This window comes from Melopsittacus undulatus, chromosome 2 (assembly GCF_012275295.1).
Source record: "Melopsittacus undulatus isolate bMelUnd1 chromosome 2, bMelUnd1.mat.Z, whole genome shotgun sequence".
Taxonomy (NCBI): Eukaryota; Metazoa; Chordata; class Aves; order Psittaciformes; family Psittaculidae; genus Melopsittacus; species Melopsittacus undulatus.
This window is the reverse complement of record NC_047528.1, coordinates 13,801,999-13,822,466: the sequence shown is the minus strand read 5'-3', so window position 1 is coordinate 13,822,466 and position 20,468 is coordinate 13,801,999. Positions and strand designations below refer to the sequence as shown.

General features: G+C 35.8%; 1 protein-coding gene across 1 annotated transcript in view; it reads right to left on the bottom strand.

Moving 5' to 3' along the window:
* The window catches only part of DYNC2H1 (dynein cytoplasmic 2 heavy chain 1), a 166,597-nt gene that overhangs the window by 44,943 nt on the left and 101,186 nt on the right, over nucleotides 1–20,468 (bottom strand). The window contains exons 79-83 of the mRNA XM_005149725.4: nucleotides 18,541–18,696; nucleotides 16,878–16,953; nucleotides 14,662–14,873; nucleotides 13,836–13,940; nucleotides 171–287 (exon numbers count right to left, since the gene is read on the bottom strand). Of these exons, the coding sequence (XP_005149782.2) occupies nucleotides 171–287; nucleotides 13,836–13,940; nucleotides 14,662–14,873; nucleotides 16,878–16,953; nucleotides 18,541–18,696 (666 nt within the window). The remainder of the gene's footprint in view (nucleotides 1–170; nucleotides 288–13,835; nucleotides 13,941–14,661; nucleotides 14,874–16,877; nucleotides 16,954–18,540; nucleotides 18,697–20,468) is intronic.

Below are 20,468 nucleotides of genomic sequence, written 5' to 3'. Positions count from 1 at the left end.
GGACATGACATGGCATTGTGCACCTACATGGTACTTCCCACCTCAAATACATTTACATTACGTTTTGCTTCTTATGTTTCAATATTCAAGATATATCCTTAGACTTTACTTCTAATGTAGTTATCAGAGGAAAAAAAAAAGTTGTCTTTTCAAATTAGCTACTTTCCTACCTGATTAAGTTTCTTCCATAGATTGAGAACAGGAGAAAGTTCAGTAGACCATATTTCTCTGTCAAATTTGCAGCCAGCAGTTACTGACCTACTAAGGATCCGAAGCTGTGAAATGACCTGAGTGATGAGAATACAAATGCAATCTTGAAGGAGGATAAACAAACTTCTTTTAGTATAAAAATGCAATACAATAGCAAACACCCTCTGATTTATCCATGGACTATATTTTTCTGCATACTTAATTACCAATCATGATCTATTCAGAACACAGAAAATATTAAATATCTAAATATAGAACATACTTGGGCCTCATTCATACTGAGCCATAAAAAAAAGAAAAACACCCATATTTTTTCTTATCACAGTAATTGCCTTTGTTCAGCAATAATTTAAAAATTAATGAGGTGTATGATTAGTTAAAAAGCCTCTTTTTCATAAAATCTATAAACAAAACTTAAGCTGTGCCTTTAACTAGTCTCCATTGGTAAGTAAAAAAGAGAAACAAAACCCCCAGAAAACATTACCAAATGCATATAATACCTATCAGGCATCAAAACTCCAAGACAATTACAATCAATCCATTCTGATCTCCCACAGATCTCTTACTCAGATATTCATGCTACCTCAAATTATGTAAATGCATATTTATTAAAGAGAGAAGGCAAGCAATTAAAAGAATCAACTGCAACATTTACAGAAAGAAGGGGTGCTTCCAGTTCATTAGGTCCAGCTGCCTTTTACCGTTAGCAACCCTGATAACACATAAACTCATCAAATACAAGTATATATTTAGAAAGAAAGAATACTGAAATTAAAATCCTTCAGTGATATTGCAGTCTGTCGCTTAAGCTGCACATATAACCACATAATTTTAGGTGTTTTAGCTATATCTTAGTTATTTTTCACAGTGCATTATTTTCAAGACATGTTACAGAGTAACTTACTTACAAATTCTACTGTCTTGACTTTAAAGAATAAAAATTGATAATACAAACTGTATTAATCATTCAGACAGACTGGTCTATTTAAGTTTTAGACAGAATGAGGCAGAAAGTCAAGTTGCTTCTGCTAGGTTTTGACTTATTTTCTATTCTTGAAAGATGTGCAGTGATGTATTGCTTCCTTTTGCTTTTCATTTTCTTTCACTCAAGGAAACAGCACCTTCTTACTCAGCTTTGAGAGGCACTATGAAGCCCTACAAAATGGTAGTGAACTGAACAATGTGAGCATTTGTAAGATTTACTATAATTTATTTTATATTTCATATTAAGTGTCTTAAAAACAAAAACTAAAATATAACTCAATGATCTTACGGTCTTTTCCAACCCTAACCATTCTATGATGTATAAATATACATAATAAAAAATACATAAAATCTCTGTGTATAACATAGAAACATAGAATCTCTTAGGTTGGAAAAGGCTTTTAAGGTCATCAAATCCAACCTTTAACCTAATACTGCCAAGTCCACCACTAAATCAGATCCCTAAGAGTCACATCTATATGTCTTGTAATTCCATCCAGGGGTGGTAACTCAACCACTTCCCTGGGTAGCCTCTTCCAATGCTTCACAACCCCTTTGGTGACAAATATTTTCCTAATATCCAATCTAAACCTCTCCTGACACATCCTGCAGCTATTTTATCCTATTGCTAGTTAGTTACCTGGGAGAAGAGATGGAACCCTACCTCACTATAACCTCCTTTCAGGTAGTTGTGGAGAGTGGTAAGATCTCCTCTATGTCCCCTTTTCTCCAGGTGAAACAACTCCAGTTCTCTAAGCCATTCCTCATTAGACTTGTTCTCCACACCTTTCACCAGCTTTGCTGCCTTCTTTGGACGTATTCCAGCATCTTTATGTCCTTCTTGGAGTGAGGGGCCCAGAACTGAACACAGGATTCACACTGTGGACTCACCAGTGCTAAGTACAGGGGGTAATCACTGCCCTAGTCCTGCTGGGTACACTTTCTGAGACAAGCCAGAATACCATTGGCCTTCTTGGCCACCTGGGCACAGGCTGTCCAGGTCCTTTTCCATCAGGCAGCTTTTCAGCCACAATTCCTCAAGCCTGCAACCTTGTCTAGTCTGAAGTAAACTGCCAAAAAGGAAGTCAAGGAGAAGTTGCAGTCAAGACAAAGGAGTTCCTGGCGTGAATGGAGCTTTGCCCAGGAACAGGTTACAAGCCAGCTCAGAGCCTGCAGACAGAGTTTGGAACACTGGTGTTGCTCTAATAGGTGTGTGCTACAGACTCCTGATCAATAAAGTACACGAAATCTTCTTTTGACAGCTTGAAGGAGCCTAACAATCACAGGCCTTCATACTCATGTAATACTTCACCCAACACAGAATCTGCTGTGAGGGAAATATGAGAGGGTACAAGCAATGCAGATTTCTAGAATTTCTTGAAGACAATTTCTTTGTAAAGGCAGGCAATTAGTCAACCAGGGGAGATGCTATACTGAATCTGTTGTTAACAAACAATGAAGAAGATGTGAAGGTTGAGGGCAACCTTGGCTGCATCAATCATGAGATTGTGGAGTTTAAAATTCTGAGAGAAGAGAGTAAGGCAAGTAGTAGAATCAGAACCCTGGTACTCAGCAGAATAGATTTTAGCAGATCTTCTATGGCAGGACATACTGTCATAGACATAATAGAGATCTTCTTGGCAGGACATACTGGGCAACTGCACTGGAGGGCAAAGAGGGCCAGGACAGTTGTCAATTGTCAGGAATAAATTTCCCAAAGCACAAGAACGGTCCTTTCTGATGTGCAGGAAGCAAGCATGAGAAGCAAACAAAAGAAAAGGGTGGCAGAAGATAAAGATGGATGAGGAGGAAACTAGTGATCTCAAGTGTACAAAGCTAATCCACAAAAGATGGGAGCAAGGATGGACTACCCAGAAGAGGTATAAAGACATTGCTCAGTTAAGTTAGGATGGAGTGAGGGAAGTCAAATCTCAGCTGGGTTTGAAAAGACAACAGATGCAAAAGCCTACAAGGTCTTCTACAAATATTCTGATAGCTAAAGGGAGAAAAAGAAAATAGAAGCCACTACTCAGTATAGCTTCTGTTACAGAAAATACAATTTCATTCTCTTATTCTCATAACTTAACTTTAATAATTATTTGTGTGCTCCAGTTATTGTGTATAGCAGAAAAGACTTTTGTTTAATTTAGCAAAAAATTATTTTCTCTAATCAATGTTTTGATTACAGTATTCCTGCTATTCTTCCTCCTTTTCACTCGGCACACATGCAAATATTCTGACAAGCAATACAGATAATAAACACACATTTCTGCCTTCCAGATATAATTCTTTTAGCTATAGTTCTGGCTCTTATAATTTGTTTTTGAATAGTTGGATGCTATCATTTGCAAAGAAATAAAACATTTATATAAAATATACTTTAACTGCTAATTCATATGCAGTACTTCACATAAACTTGCATATTTATACTATAAAGCTGAAAAAAGGTTATATGATTGCTTTTTTAATATGGCCAATTGAAAATATTAAGTATTGTTTTCCTTCTTAAGTGTCTTTATGGGTATAAACACTTATCTTCATATAGCTGAAAATTTGAGAAGTAGTGACTGCAAGATCAAGTAATTATTTTCTAACTTTACTGTATAGGGTTAGTTGTCTAGTTCTAATTATGTAATTATAGACTTTGACAATATAATTTAAATCAGAAATACACTATCCATAATTTCAATCTTCTTCTGTGCACCTGTATCTGTTTCTGCTTTGTATATTTTATCAAAATAGCTCAAAAATATTGTGATGTGATTATCAAAAATTAAGCACTTAGAAGTATAGAATCAAAAAAAATCAAACTTTAACAGTCAGTGTTCTAGAGTACTGCAACATACGATGATATTTACCAGATGTTCATGGAAATTCTTTAGCTCTTTCCACTGCATTCCATTTCTTCTCTCAAGTTTAACAAGTATGATGGTAACATAAAATAATCAATAGGCAGATCTTAAGTGTGCCAATTTGTAATTTAGGAGACCCTCCTATTGAGTACATAGGAAAACTAAATCCGTTACATAGGTAAGGATAGATAGATGGGTCTATGTTGTGGAGATTAGAATGAGGATTTTAATTTACTGGAGACCTAACTTCAAAACTCAAGAAGAATTTGGCTCCTCTCACTCTACTATGTTATCATCAGGTCAATTTCAGATAGTTATATAGGATGAGATTAATCATACCTTAAACACAATACTTCTACGACACAAAGAGAGACTAGAAGTGACTAGCACAGATGCAGACATCTAGGTCTGTTGAATTCTATCCTTTGCACTTTAGTGCGGAAAGAACCAAGGTACGTCCTTATAATACGAAACTGAAAATCTAATCAAAGTTGTATAATACAGAGTACTCAAAATAAGAGTACTTTTAAAATACCTGACCTTTCAATGCTCACCTTTGTTATTGTAACATAGTCTTTTAATATATTATACACTAAAAAATCTTATATGCTGTGCTAGTCCAGTCCAAAAATACACCTAAATACTCTGAATAGAGAGAGAAGAAATCTGACATAAAGCAGGAAACCACTACTTTCACTGAAAACATGGAAGGGATGGAAAGAAAGCTAACCAAAATATAAAAGCAATCACAAATACTGGTCTGTTTAAAGAAGGATGAAAAGATTATTCAGAACCATGATTTTGTAGAAGATATTTTAAGTAAGGTTAACTAATCATAACAGTATTTATACAAAAAATTAAAAGAGTAATTTATTTGTGAACAGTGCATCTAATAACTATAAACAGCATAAAGGAACTGCTACTGGATATTTTCTCCATTCTTAATGGAAAATTTATACACTCTTTTTTGTGTTGTTAGCACAGAGTAAAATAAACTGCATATATTAATAAAGGTGGGATAGTCAAACTTGTAATGTCAATATTTATTTACATAGTTATTAAATTTAATGTGCATCTCAGCTTTTTAATATATTGAATACTTTGTGGGTTTCTGTGGATATATGCTGCTATGATATTGACCAACACATTATAGTAAAAAGCCCATGCATTTAGAGAAATTAAGAGAGATAATGAACAGAATAAAAAGCAATAAAGACAGTAATAGTCCCATGTAGCTTCATCCAGAATTACTAGAAAGTCATGTTTGCCCTGAAAATTAAAATAAACTCACAGAAAAATAGAGAAAATGTCAAGATTTTAATTTCTCCTTCCCTGAAACTCAGCTTAAAAGAAATTTTTAGAAATACAATATCTATTTCTGTTCTTTACTCATGCATAAGATGAGGGAAAAGTCTTGCCTTCAGTAATCCACAGTTACTGCAAAACCTGCTATTTCACAAATGCAATCTATAAGAAACACAGGCTTATATTCAAGACTTGTATTTATTTCAGAAGAAATCTATCCTACAAAGCATACAATGAAATAAAATTTTACACACGGTATTACAATTTGAAAAAGAACAAAGTAATAAAGTAAAAAATATATTGTGAAATTCTGTCACTGAATTAAAAAAAAAATCTCAGATCAGTGATTTCTGAGTATGATTACTGTTGAAAGAATACAAACCAGAAAAGATTCACTAGTCAAATAAAGGTTATTTTTTCAAGACTATGGAACAGATAAAATGTTTGGTTTTGTATAAAAAGCTAACAAACTCCCCTCAGCAGATCTACAATGTCAAAGCAGATGCTCTACTGCCATCTACCAGTTTTAAAGGAAATAGTCTTAGCACAGAAAGCAATTCTATGTCTCATTTCTCTGAAAGAAACAATACATCCCTCTACACAGCTATTCAAGGAAGTATTTCTGCTTTTATAAGACTTTAGAGCTCAAATGATAATATCAAGTTATATCATAGTTACTTTGATAAATACTGGTGAAGCAGTAACTCCATGCAATGTAACTATGTCTTCATTGAAGCAAGAGGAGATAAATTCAGCCCGATTTGCCTTCTGACAGAACTACATGCCTCCATACAGTTCCTAATAGTTTAGCTGCAGCTACCCACATGGCTGTGAAAGTAGTTTAAGACTGAACTGCCAATGAAATCTCCTGGACTTTCAGTCTCTGTGTCCCTTAGCCTCTCTGCAGTAACAGGGTCCATGGAGGTTGTTAGGATGAAGGCACTTTAATAGCATTCATAACCAAATCATTCATATTGCATATTGATGAGTAAGAAAGTGAAGGTCTACACTTCCTCTGTGGTTGTTCCCTCAAGACCACTTCAAAGCTGTGCTTTCACTCAATAAGGATGTGAAGTAAGACTGGACTCAATACAGAGCTAGATGATGCTTTAATCAAAATACAAAGCAAAAAAGGGAAGGACATTGACACCACCTATATCTTCCTTCATACATGAGAGGATCATACATCTTCGACACCAGGAAAATCCTCTGTAGAGCAGGGGTTCAGTGTAATAAATCAGGATGCTGCAGATGTACAGCACAAGCCCACCACTGACCCACCCGATATTCTAGCCTCTCCAAGAGTAACTATGGGGTTTACTTTGCAGAGGTCAAAAGATACATACTACCCGGAGAATATGATGCAGAAAGGAAAGCCAGAAAAGGTGGTTCACATTAGCTAATTGCACACCATGACAAAATTTGAAAAACCTGGAAAATTAGAGCGTGTTCAGAACAAACTTTCATGCAGTGCAACAACATATTCTCATATACATAGCACCAATTCTGTAGGAATTAATAAGGCTACTTGAATTATTGCAATGATTGACTGCAGTGGTAAAGAGCTGTGTTTTCTGGTAGAGCACAGTACTACAGCTCCCATTATTTGACACAGCACTTTTCTTTCATGCAGCACCCCAGGTATATATAAAACACTCCCCAGATTTTAACAATTCTTGTTAAGAACTCAGATCCCTCAGTTGCAGCGTAATATTAACTACAGTTTGGCTTTACACAATAATTCCGGCTAGAGCCTATTAGTCACGTATTTGTGATGTGGGATGCATTTAATCAATGTCAGTAATTATATGCTATGCATGGCTGATGCAAAGGTTATATAAATGCTAAATTATTTTAAGAAAATAGATTTATGTTCATCCTGACAGCTATAGCAATAACATAACAAGATCAAGAATAATTTCAATTGCATGCTTGCAATAATTATACCCATATTACTCTATGTGACATGATTAGAATTATGAAGGAACACTAGATATAAAATTAGGTACCAGTGCTCAGAGCCGGTTTAGCTAGATTTTGCAAGAGAAAACTCAGCCTGTTGACAAACACAGAAGAAACTACACATTATTATATTACAACTGCACCTTGAAAAATCACCATATCCCACAGCCCCAGTCAGATGTATGACTGGTATACTGAGTGGACATACTCTAACTTTTCTTTAGGTGACTTAGGTGATAACAGTAGTGTATAATCATGATGCAGCAATCTAAGAGTTCCAGGTGTCCTTGAACACCCTACTCTGCACATTCTGCCTCATCTGCTGTCATTAACAAGATAGAATCCAGTAATACAATCATACATCTGACTACAGTTTTAGAAAGACAGACAGCAGCTTTAATCTAAGTAAATGAGATAGATATGCAAGGAATAGTGGGAAGACCTGCAGAACCACACAGTGACTTGCTGAAAATACCAGCAGGTCAGCAAATAAAATGAATAAAGAACCCAAAATGGAACCCAAGGATAAAAAGCTGTCTTACTGAAGTCAATGAGATCATTGCAGTTACATTTAATGAGGAAAAATCACATCTCCTGATCCTGGTTCTTACCTTGTTTGCCTTACTAGATTGCCCTACACTGTTTTCCATTATTAGTTTACTATTAATTTTAAGTCAACAAGTATTCATCCCTAAATGAAAAATAGCTATAAAAAGCATGTTTTTTTTTCTACAAACTAAGTTTCAAGCACAGACTGAAGAGAACATTAACTATTTTAAAAGAGTATTATATTTAATAGATACACTAAGCTATGATGAGCTATCCCTTTTGACTTCTAATAGTGTTCACTAAAGAAATTCTTTTTTCTCTTCAATCAACCACATCCATAAACAGAATGCATTCAGTGTGAGATTTCAGTACTGGGACCAGTGCTGTTCAACATCTTTGTCAATGACATGCACAGTGGGATTAATGCACCCTCAGCAGGTTTGCCAATGACACCAAGCCATGTGGTTTGGTTTATACCCTGGAGGGAAGAGATGCCACCCATAGGGATGACCTTGACACACTTGGGAGGTGGGCCAATGACAGCCTCATGAAGTTCAACAAAGCAAACTGCATCTGCATCAGGGCAACCCCAAGCACAGCTACAGTCTGGGTGGAGAATGGATTGAGATCAGCCCTGAGGAGAAGGACTTGGGCATGGCTGGTTGATGAGAAGCTCAACATGAGCCAGCAGTTTGTGCTTGCAGCCCAGAAAGCCAACCGTATCCTGGGCTGCATCAAAAGAAGCAGAAGACCAGAAGATGAAAGGAGGTGATTCTCCCCCTTTACTCTGCTCTCGTGAGACCACACCTGCAGTACTGCGTCCAGCTCTGGGGGAAACAACACAAGAGGGACATGGGCCTGTTGCAGCAAATCCAGAGGTGGCCACAAAGATGATTATAGGGCTGGAGCAAGTCTCCTATGAAGACAGCCTGAGAGGCTTGCTCCGACTGGAGAAGAAAAGGCTCCAGGGAGATCTTACTGCAGTCTTCCAATAGCTAAAGGGAGTCTAGAAGAAATCTGCAGAGGGACTTTTTACAAGGGTATGTAGTGACAGAACAAGGGGGAATGGCTTTAAACTGAAAGAGGGTAGATTTAGATTTGATATTAGGAAAAAAATTTTCCCTGTGAGCATGATGAGACACTGGAACAAGTTGCCCCCAGAAGCTGTGGCTGCCAAATCCCTGGCAGTGCTCAAGGCCAGGCTGGACAAGGCTTTGAACAATCTGGCCTAGTGGAAGGTGTCCCTGACCATGGCAGAAGGGTTGGAACTAGATGATCTTTAAGGTCCCTTCCAACCCAAACCAGTCTATGATTATATGATTTCTATGCTAGTATAATTTCTGTGGAATATATACATCGGCAAAATGGTTTTTGCTTGATTTTGTAAACCTGAGTTTGTTCAGATAATTATAATTTACTTAAGTTATCCTGAAGTAATGTGTGAGTGTTATTCCTGTCTGTTGAGTTTCTGCTAGAACAAACTTAGGTTTTTAAACGATTCAGCTGTCATTCACCACAAGTATGAAATGTCACAGTACGGATACACAAAAATAAGTGTGAATAGAGGCATAGGTCATTTCTACAAACTTTTAAAATACTCTGTAACAATATACATTTTAGTCCTGTACACTTCCAAATTGATATTTATAGCAGTGGTTTGCAAAAGTACATTTTTACTGAGTATGAGAAAACCACACAGGCTTAATACTTTTGTCAAAGAAGCACATTAACAAATTTTTCATGGGAATTGTATTTTAAAAGGTTGCATAAAGTTAATGAGAGATCCACTAGCTTATAAAATTTTAACACAAATTAAGAGTTACCTTTCAGTCACAGAAACCCTTTTAATACCATTATTTTCAGCTGTGCATCTTCATATTTCAAAATGTATGTGAAAAAGCTGCATTATTAATGGTGAAGGAAGGAAATGGTGACTGAAGGAAATACATAAAGTGCTGATTAACAGCCAACATTGCAAATACAGGGAGGAATTATTATTTATATTTATGTTGAGGATAGTCTGAGGTAAACTGCAGAGTAGTGATTTTGGACCTTAGGGAAGCAGACACGGGTTTATTCAGGGAAATGTTAGCAGAATCACATGAGAAGTGGTCATAAAGAAGAGGGAAAATTTGAGACAGTATAGTGGACAGAACCTTATTTTCAGATCATTAAAATAGGGAATAAAGGATTTTTGAGTGAGCTCAGAACAAATCACCTCATTGTGCAGAAAGACCAGGCTTTTCAGCAGAATGACTGTTTGGGTAAACAGGGAGTGCCACAATAGACTGAAAGACAAAAAAAAAAGAAACATACAAGAAGCAAAATAAAAGAGAGAAGGAAAGGACATGAAAGCAGTGATTGAGCACTTCAGGATGACATTAGAAAAGACAAAACCCAGTTGGAGATTAGACTAGCAGGAAACATTAAGGGTGAGACAGGTTTCAACACATATGCAAATGTTCAAAGAAAACACAAGACAGCTTAAGTGAGGGTTGGTTGTAAAAGCCTTAAGTATTAAACAGCTTAGGAAGGAAAGGAAACAGCCTACTTAGAGAACATGAACATACTCATACCTGATCATGAAGACAAATCTAGCTGGTGGTCAGTTACTAGTGGTGCTCCCCAGGGGTCAGTATGGGGCCCAGTTCTGTTTATCAGTGATCTGAAGAAGGGGATTGAGTGCACTCACTGTAAGTTTGTGGATGACACCAAGCTGGGTGGGAGTGTTGATCTACTGGAGGATAGGAAGGCTCTACAGAGGGATCTGGACAGGCTGGATCAATGGGTTGAGGCCAGTTCAACAAAGTAAAGTGCTGGGTCCTGCACGTGGGTTACAAGAACCCCATGCAATGCTACAGGCTTAGGGAAGAGTGGCTGCAAAGCTGCTGAGTGGAAAAGGATCTCAGGATGTTGACCAACTGCTAGGTGAATGTGAGCCAGCTTGTACCCAGGTGGCCAGGAAGGCCAATGGTATTCTGGCTTGTCTCAGAAAGTGTACCCAGCAGGACTAGGGAAGTGATTGTCCCCTGTACTTGGCACTGGTGAGGCCACAGCTCAAATCCCCTGCTGAGTTCTGGGCCCTTCACTCCAAGAAAGACATGGAGGTGCTGGAATGTGTCCAAAGAAGTGAACAAAGCTGGTGAAGTGTGTGGAGAACAAGTCTGATGAGGAATGGCTTAGGGAACTGGAGTTGTTTAGCCTGGAGAAAAGGAGGCTCAATAGAGACCTTATTGCCTCTAGAACTATCTGAAAGTGAGGTGGGGGTCAGTCTTTTCTCCCAAGTAACAAGTGGTAGATAAGACAAGATGAAATGGTCTCAAGTTGTGTGATGGGAGGTTTAAATTGGATATTAAGAATAATTTCTTTACCGAAGGGGTTGTGAAGCATTGGAAGAGGCTGCTCAGTGAAGTGGTGGAGTCACCATCCCTGAAGGTATTTAACATATGTGTAGATGTGGCTTTTATGGACATAGTCCAATGGCAGACTCAGCAGCAAACAGTGCCTGACCAACCCAATTGCCTTCTGTAATGAGGGCTGAAGAAACCTGAGTTTCAGCTATACAGAAAATCTACCTGGTGTAAACCAGACAGGACCAGCTATGCTGGCTCCTGCATCTGCACTGTCACATGAGTTCTTTTCTATTGTAACTGCACTGTTCTGCAGAGAGAACACAGCAAGAGATGTGAGATTATTCATGACCTTCATGACCAATGCAACCTAACAGATGTTGTGTCAAAAGCTTCCTGTAACTGTAGGTAGGGCAGAGCTGCAGAGCTTCAATGAACTCTAGAAATCCAGGCTCTAAAAATTTACCTAGCTCTACCTATATAAAACAACTAAGCACAAAATAATAATAATTAAAAAGTAAGTCATGTTGATTAAAAGATTACATCTATTTAAGTCAAATATTTTTTTAAACCAAAATGGCTCTTACCAGTACACATGCAGAAGCAATATTTTCCGAATTACACTACAGAACACCATAAGACATAATTTTTAACAATATTAAAATAATGCACCTAGAGATACTCAGTTGTTAAATTAGAGTTGAAGTTCTCTGTTCTAAATAAGAAAAGCTGTGAATATAGTCAATATTTGTAGGGCTACTGAAAAAAGTCCATTTCTTGTTACTGCTTTTTTAAGTTTACACAAACATTAGCAATGCAGCAGGTTACAGAAGAGATCTCTGCATGACTGCAAAATGCTGCACTGTGCTGCAGCAAATTTCTGCTACAGCAAAACGTGTTTCTCCAGCAATACAAACCATCATTCCTATAGATAAAAATTAAGCAATATTCATAGAAAGTCTATAAAAAATCTACATTTCTATTATCTAAGTATTCCATCTTGTGTAGTGAAACAATGGCATAAAATGATACCAGATTGCTTGTAATAGATTTAATTATTTTAATGTCACAGTTAATATTGCTGATTACAATTTACTTAAGATCAGTGTATATTTGAATTATTATTTTAAATCTCTCAGCCTAAAATATGATTGAAGTCAAAATTGCTGTCAGTTTGTTTAGACAAGTAACTTCTAAGTATGTGTGTTTCAAAAAACCCTTCTTCCCCTAATCCCGACTTCAGTGGTATAGCCAATGCAATTCTGTTTCTCTGCATAAGGAAGATGTTAGCAAAAATACACACTGAGAAATTACAATGGCTAGTAGATATGAAAGTGTATGGGATAGTAGATATAAATTGTATACCACATACTTCACATAGAATCAGTGAAGCAGTGGATGCAGTATTAAATTTCGCATTTGTAGTGCTAGCGACATGATGACTGAGCTGGTAGCAATTTATTTCTCACAACCTTATTCATTCAGCTTTTCTCTGCCTTGGCTTGGTAATGGAATTATGAGAAAGACTTCTGTTAGAAACCAATCACTCAATTTAACTGAACCATAGGATCACCCATGGATCTAAGGGAGCTGCCAAACTGTCAGAAATGAAATGGGAGTAGGATTCATAGTTAGGTAGAAATACAATTTAAGAAAAATCTCCCATTTCTGTTACTTAAATTGCCTAAGACTAAAAGTCCCACAAACTATTATTGAAAAAGGATAGGAAATCTCTCATATGACAAAGAAGCATCTCACAGAATTGTAACTACAACAGCCTCATATTTTCAAGATTATAACCTATAGTTTATAGATTATAATCAATGCTGTGGCAGACCAGTTCAGTAGAGTCTAAGTCTGCATGTGAATGCATTCATTACCTACTTCCCTTCACACAGGAGCTCTGAATCTATTCTGATTTTTTGAAGGTTAACTAGCATTTTTAACAATTGCAGTTCTGAACAAATTATGTAAGCATAGCTGAAAGAAATAATGAGCAGTCTACTGTGTATCTGACAGAAACAAAAGCATTTTAGAATTGATTTTTGTGTAAGATTTTAAGACAACAAGATACATCAAATCTTCATTTTTGGCTTTGTAATAAGAGTTCTTGAGCTCAGTGTATTACCCTATGCACTGTTATCCTACTGATTTGTCTTTATATAGCTTTATAGTTTAATGTACTAATTCCTCTTTCAGAAAGAGAATGTTACCCGTATTCTATCTGCCAAACTACTGTATTAGAATTTAATGATCAGAACTAAAACCAGCTTTGCAGTGAACTGCACCTGAAAGAACTAACCCATTGACAGAAGTTACCTTAACAGTATAAATAAATTAGAAGCTACTTATGTATGTGGATACCCTTCAGCATGAACTGAATTATATCACTGTAAACTTTCTCAGTAATTCTTTGTTTATATTAAGTCCTAAACTAATATCTTTGCAACTAAAGAGAACAGTTATTGTATTAAAATATTCTACAGATAAAAGTCGACATATTCCAAAAATCCCTTCATTTACTGTGAGTTATGGAAATTACTATTTATGAACCGGTGATCGGTTCTCTAGCTTATACTAGATGCAGAAAAGATTCAGTGTCCAATGAAAAATGTAACTTTACCTGGGAACTGATCATACATTGTGATGAACGAGCCATATTAGCAGGCAGGCCAAAAAATTCCGGTTTATCATCTTCTGGAAGACTTTCAATAATATTACAATAATCCTGCATTATAAGAGAAGAGTAAACATAACTGAGGGACCTTTTGTTCAGGTCATGAATTTAACAGTGTATGCTAAAAGAATTTCAACTCAGATGTCTAGTTTGGAATCCTATATTAAATTGCAAATTAATATTAGTAGTAACAGCAATAGTACGTGAAAAGATAGGGAGAGATCAGTTCTTTAGACTCACTGAATTCCCTCTTGTTTACAATAAAGGAATACTATAGGAGAATCAGATTCCATATTTATCTTAAAAAAAAAAAGCTATACATCCTCCACAGCATAGAAGTAGATTATGTCAGAATGTTGATATATTTTGTAAATAGAAATGTATTTAATTTTCCTATTTCATCCAGAAGTTATAAGAATTTTTAGCAGTCTGCAAAAAGTACTATTATGCTAATACACCAAGTTACATAAAAATGCAATGATAACCTTCTTTGTCATAAATTGACCCAATTTCTTTTACTCAGTTCTTTATAGCTCTGCTGTTCTACTCCATAGTCCAATCAGATATTATAAAAAAGGAGACTGGCTGAACAGACAGAATAGTTTTGACAACTTAAGAATTAGTTCTTTACATGAAAGAAGTCTTAAATAAATAAATGAAGGCATTCTTTGGATTGTAACCCCAGTTTTCTTTGTGGAATTATTTCCAAGAATAATTCTTTACAATAACTTTGTTTAGTTTTTATATTAGGTGACAGAAGATGTATACCTACCAAAATACTGCAGGAATTTGGTAAAGAGATTGAATATGGGAAACTAGTAATCTTCTTGCCTCTAGCATTTAAGTTGCCAATGACTCGTGAATTGAAAAGCTGCTCCAAGTAGGACCGAAGAACCCTCATATCAAAGTAATTGTCTACACGGCCTCCATAAATCGCATTTTCAAACAAGCCATGCACAAATTCCCATTGGAAGTCTTTGGAACCTATAAATTAATTAATATTAATTTTGTATGAGTGGATAGCATTGCACTGTAAGCATTTCTTCTTTGTCACTGCAGTTTTTCATTGAAACAAAAAAATACAAGCACATCCTATAATTAATTTCTAATTTTTTTTCTTCTGTATTACCAAATAATAGAAGATGCAGAAACTTCAATGTCTTTGCAAATACTCGTCATTGATAAAATACACACTTATTGTGTTTCAAAATGAGTTATTAGAAATATTACTTAAGTCTTGCAGTTCTATCGTAAACTGATTATATGCATTTCAGAAATTATGATATTAAAATTTTAATTATGCAGTCCTTTGTCACAAATAAAATAATTCCCCTTGTTCCAAATTTTGTACACTGTCTTGTATCACATTACCATCTGATCTCATAAAATAAACTGGTAGATCAAACCAAAACATTACTGGAAATGTTATCTTTCAAACACAGAGAGGTCCAGAATAGGTATGTCACTGTAAGCATGTAAAACTAATCATGTTACTATTAGTTTCCTGGACAGTTTGATACTGCAATTAGATTACTCTGGCTCAGCTATATCCCATAAATTCAAAATAATTTATTTTCTCTCCCTTCTATCAATCGCAGTTGCCCAAAATAATTACATGTGATAATTACCTACTTAGACCCTATAGCTTTCATGTACAGGTAAAAGTTTGATCAAAAAAGTATTTTTGAAAGTCCCTTGAAAAAGGCAGCAGCAATTATTTTAAGGGGGGAGTTTATTGGTGATAACTATTGTTTCCAAATGCTTCAATTATTCCTTTGTAGATTAATGATTACCTTTGATAGTTAGTGATTAAATCTCTTTACATCACTGTATGTTTCAAGTTTGTATAACTAAGGTCCAGTTCCAAAAGTACTAATCATCCATAAATCTCATTTAAGTCAATGATCACAAATTATGTCTCAACATCAGTTGCTAAGTTTACATAGAAGTAAATTATTCAAAATGCACAGACTTTTAAAAAATACCTTTTTCATAATAACTGGTATTAAGACATTACTACACTACTTAACATAAAAACGAAGTGAGCTCTATCAGTGAATTTCAGCATGAAGAATTCATAAATATTCAATTAATTTTCAATTCACTTATTCACTATATGGGGGAGGTCACTGGGAAAGAATGGAGGCAGAAGACTTATCTTCCAGGTACTTCTCTATTATCTATTTATTTCTCCGGACTCAAGAAGCTGAGCAGAATAGGTCCTGGCACAAAAAAATTACTGGTTTACCGAACCTCCCAAAAATGCAATTATGATTCACTCTTTGTGTCTAGCTTTGCTTACTGATGATGAGCCTTGCAGCATCTACACTCTTATCTGAGTGTTATAGAAAGAGAAATTTCTTCATGCAACATCTCTGCTAATCGTAAAATGGGACAGGGTTCCACTTGAACTCAAGATCTGATGGGACAAGGTGGCTTCATTCATACAACTTAACTCTCTTTTGCCCTTAAATAAGGTAACCTCCTACCTGCTGCCTATTGGAAAGACTCTCCAGGCTCTGCTATCTTGCAAACCATGACTTGTCAGTGCCTATGGCAATGTCAGTCTGCATAAGCCAAATATAGGAATAAATAAACCTAACTGCAATAGTTTTGGGCCTGTCTCCAGCCCTTACCAGTTTACTAATCCTCTGAGTTTGGATCTACATGCAGAAAATCCTAATAAGCTTAAGCACAGCTTGATTCAGGGTCAGATCACTTCCCATACTGAAGTAATTATCTAACTACCTGGACATGTGCTTATATTTGTGGAAATGTTCCAATGAAGATTGAAATAAAAAACTGTAAATACCTTCAAAGTAGCCTTTAAACAGAATGGCCCCATTCCAAACACCAAATGAAACAATCATGCAAAGTAACCAATTTATCTAAATTAATCTGAAAGGTTTTAATACTCTAAAATTAAAACTAAGATATTCAGAAGGGTTATGAAACAGAAGTGTGAACTCTTCTCCATAAGTGACTTACCTTCAAAAAGTGTATCAATAATGTCAAAACCAGCACGGAGATCAGATAAAGAAAATTCATAGAACTTGGTCCAACCCTACCATTAAAAGTAAATCAAAGAATTTAATGAGTCACAGAATGATCAATACATATATTTTTTATGTATGTGGTTACTGTATACTGTACGATACTTTACGAAAAAGAAACATTTGTCTTACTCCTTAATTCATGTCACTTCTCTACAGACTGAAAAAAACTATGATAAAAGTAATTACTGGTACTATTACAGTGAAAATTATGACCACCATATTTTATCATTCTCAGTTTATACCTCCTTTCTCAATGGCATTTTTATATATAGCAGTACTGTTTAATGTGTACGTAAGTCTCCAAAAAGTTTCAATGTAAATGGATAACTATAAATAAATATTGATATATGATACAAAATTTAGGAAATCCAGGTCTCAAAGGTATATCCACATATCACGCATATCCAGTGAGAGGGACACAGTCAGGACTGCAGCTGTTTCAGAGATCACAACCAAGTCACCCTGAAGGTCATAAATTGAAAAGGTGCTGCAGTCTCCCAACAGTGTTCATGTATTTGTTTTGATGGATCTGTATATGGACCTAAAGCTTGAAATTCATTATAAAGTACAAGATCATCTAGCTGGGAATAACTGCAACCCAGCAATGACAGAAGTAAAATAGAAAACCATCACTAAGTCTGTGCATAAGATAAACACAGTTACAGTGGAATTAAGGAGAAAGCAGTAATCCTATCTTGTGTCATTTGGAAACTGGTGGTAAATGAATATGAATTTGAACAAAGCTAAATGAGAGTTCACGTGTCAGATCAGTGCTTTTTCACCTGTTCTGCTTCTTGAACACTATAATCAAAAGTCTGTTACTGTAAGAGGCAATCTCATAAATGACAAAGTCAAACTAGCTAAAAACTCTCAAACATTCCTGCCTCTGAGAGATCAAATCTTTCAGATGACAGGTTAATTTCCCCCCTAGCCTAAATAAAACAAACAAGACATAGAACAGTTTGGTGGTGGAGCTTTTTTTCTGCTTGATTTAAGCATCTGCAGTCAGAATGAAATGGTAACTTTAAAAAAAAGAAATGCTAACTTTAAAAAAAATAAATAGTCTAAGGGAAAAACACAGGAAAAGCACATCACAGCCTTTGAAATGAATTATAAACCCCACAAGAAATGCATACATTCCCTTGTTTTTCCTTCTCTGTGAACAGGGTTTGCGTGCAGGAAGAGTAGACAGCATCATCCCCTCCTTCCCATCAAAGTGTCTCTTTTCTCATGTCTTACACTGAATCCTGTACATTTCCAAAATATTTTTTCCTGTTAAAAGTAAATAGGATTCACAGAATCTTTTCCATGGGACCCCCACTCCTGCATCGGTATCAGCTAGTACACAAATCACAAAATAACCCAGTGCAGACACTACCAGTTTTCAGAGGGAGAGGAATTTGGGCTACTAAGTTCTAATTTTGCAGTGAATTATGAGACAATAACGAAAGCAGGCACCAGAAGTACCCAAGTTTGTCTCATCTCACAACATGACCCAAAGTATACCTGATGAAAAATACTTGCAAATATAATAGCTAATAAATGAAGTACATTTTTACAAAGGTAGCAAAAAAAAAAATAAAAAGAAAAATTACCTGAGGAATATAATTTCTTCTTTCTTGGCATACAGCATGAAACCATGCTAAACAAAAGAGAGAATGCGCTCGCGACAGATTTCCCTTTTTACTAATTTGCTCTGGTGTCCAAGATTCATAGGTTCTCAAAAGATTCTTTTTGAGGCCCGGGGGTGCCTGCAATTGGAAGGAAAAACACTATTGTAGACAGAAACCTGACACTTTTATGTATTCAAATTCTCAATTTTTCTCAAATTCTAACTTACAATTTATAACTTAATAAAATTAGGAACAGCGTTTAATTAAAAAAAAAAAAAAAAACAAAAAATCTACCTGTAATAAATAGCCTAACTACAGAGTGATCTTATACTGAAAGTAACTTAAACATACTGAAGGAAATTTTAATCAGAACCAACTCATATGAGGGTTGAACTACCCTAAAAGATCTTAATGAAAGAACAGTACTCTACCAAAATATGCAAGCATAAAAGTAAATTCAGTTTTTTCAAGAACAAGAACCTTTCCTATGATTTTACAATCTCAACTTCCAATTATCATTTCTGTGATCAGAGCCAACTGACCTTATGACCTTATGACCTTGCACTCTGTTAGCTACCATACATATATGGTATATGCATGATAAAATGCCAGTGCTTTGATTTAGTCCTAGGTAATGCTCACAACCAGTAGAAATAACTGCAGTTAGAAGTGTATATAATATCAAAGATTATAGTGCTTACTATACTAGATTAAAAACAACTGATTAGATACCCAGTCATTTTCAAATTAGTTGCAAGTGTGAATGCAAACATAAATTTGAAAAATACTTAAATCACATATAAGAATGTTCTTCCGTTTTCTTTTTTTTTTTGTAAAAGAATGTTAATGGTTCCCCTAAGATTCTTCTCATATGAAGACAGACAGTGAGAGCTGAGGCTGTTAAGCCTGGAGAAGGCTCTGGGAAGATCTTAGAGAAGCCTCCCAGTATGCAAAGAGGCCTACAAGAAATCTGGAGAGGGACTTTTTACAAAAGAATGAAATGATAGGGCAAGAATGAATGGCTTTAAACTGAAAGCGGGGAGATTTAGATTAGATATTAGGAAGAAATCCCTCACTAAGAGGGTGATGAGACACCGTAACAGACTGCCCAGAGAAGTGTTGGATATCCCACTCCTGGCAGTGTTCCAGGCCTGGTTGGATGTGGCTTTGAGCAACCCAGTCTAGCGGAAGGTGTCACTGCCCATGGCAAGGAGGTTAGAACTAGATGATCTTCCTATATCATTCTCTGATTTTATGATTACAATAGTTTCATATGTTGCATATGCACACCTGTGGCAAATAACTGCAAAACACTGTAGCCAAATGATGACTTTTTTTAATATATCTACATGTTGACTGGTACCAGTTAAGGGACATACCACAACCATATAATTATCCACCACTATTAGCCAAGTCGTCGGCTCTTTCTTGTAAAAAAAAATATTTACTACAAATGAAAAGGTAACAAAAGGATTTAGAACATTGCATAACTGCAAAGACACAATTATTGCAAAGAGTGAGATCAGTAACTTTAGGAAGCTAGATGAAATGTGACAATCCTACACAGTCTGTAGTTTCTGTACCATTGAAGACCTCAATATAAAGAAGAAGGTACCTCAGAAGTTTAAAAATACCTGCTGTCAATATATTGTATGTAAAAATTTTGGCTTCTTGAAAGTTAGTAATATTGGGCTCTAAACGGTCAGAGCTTCTTGGATGAGCTGTAGCCACAATCTACAACACTCCATTACCAAGGGAGGAGTTAGTAGCACCCCTATCCATGATTTCCATAATGGCCATTGATGTATAAGTGCATTAATGATTACAGAACTTTCCAACAAGTTGGAGAAGCATAGTCCCATGGTTCCTTAGGTTGAGCCAGTTAAGTAAAACTCTCATTTTTTTTGTAA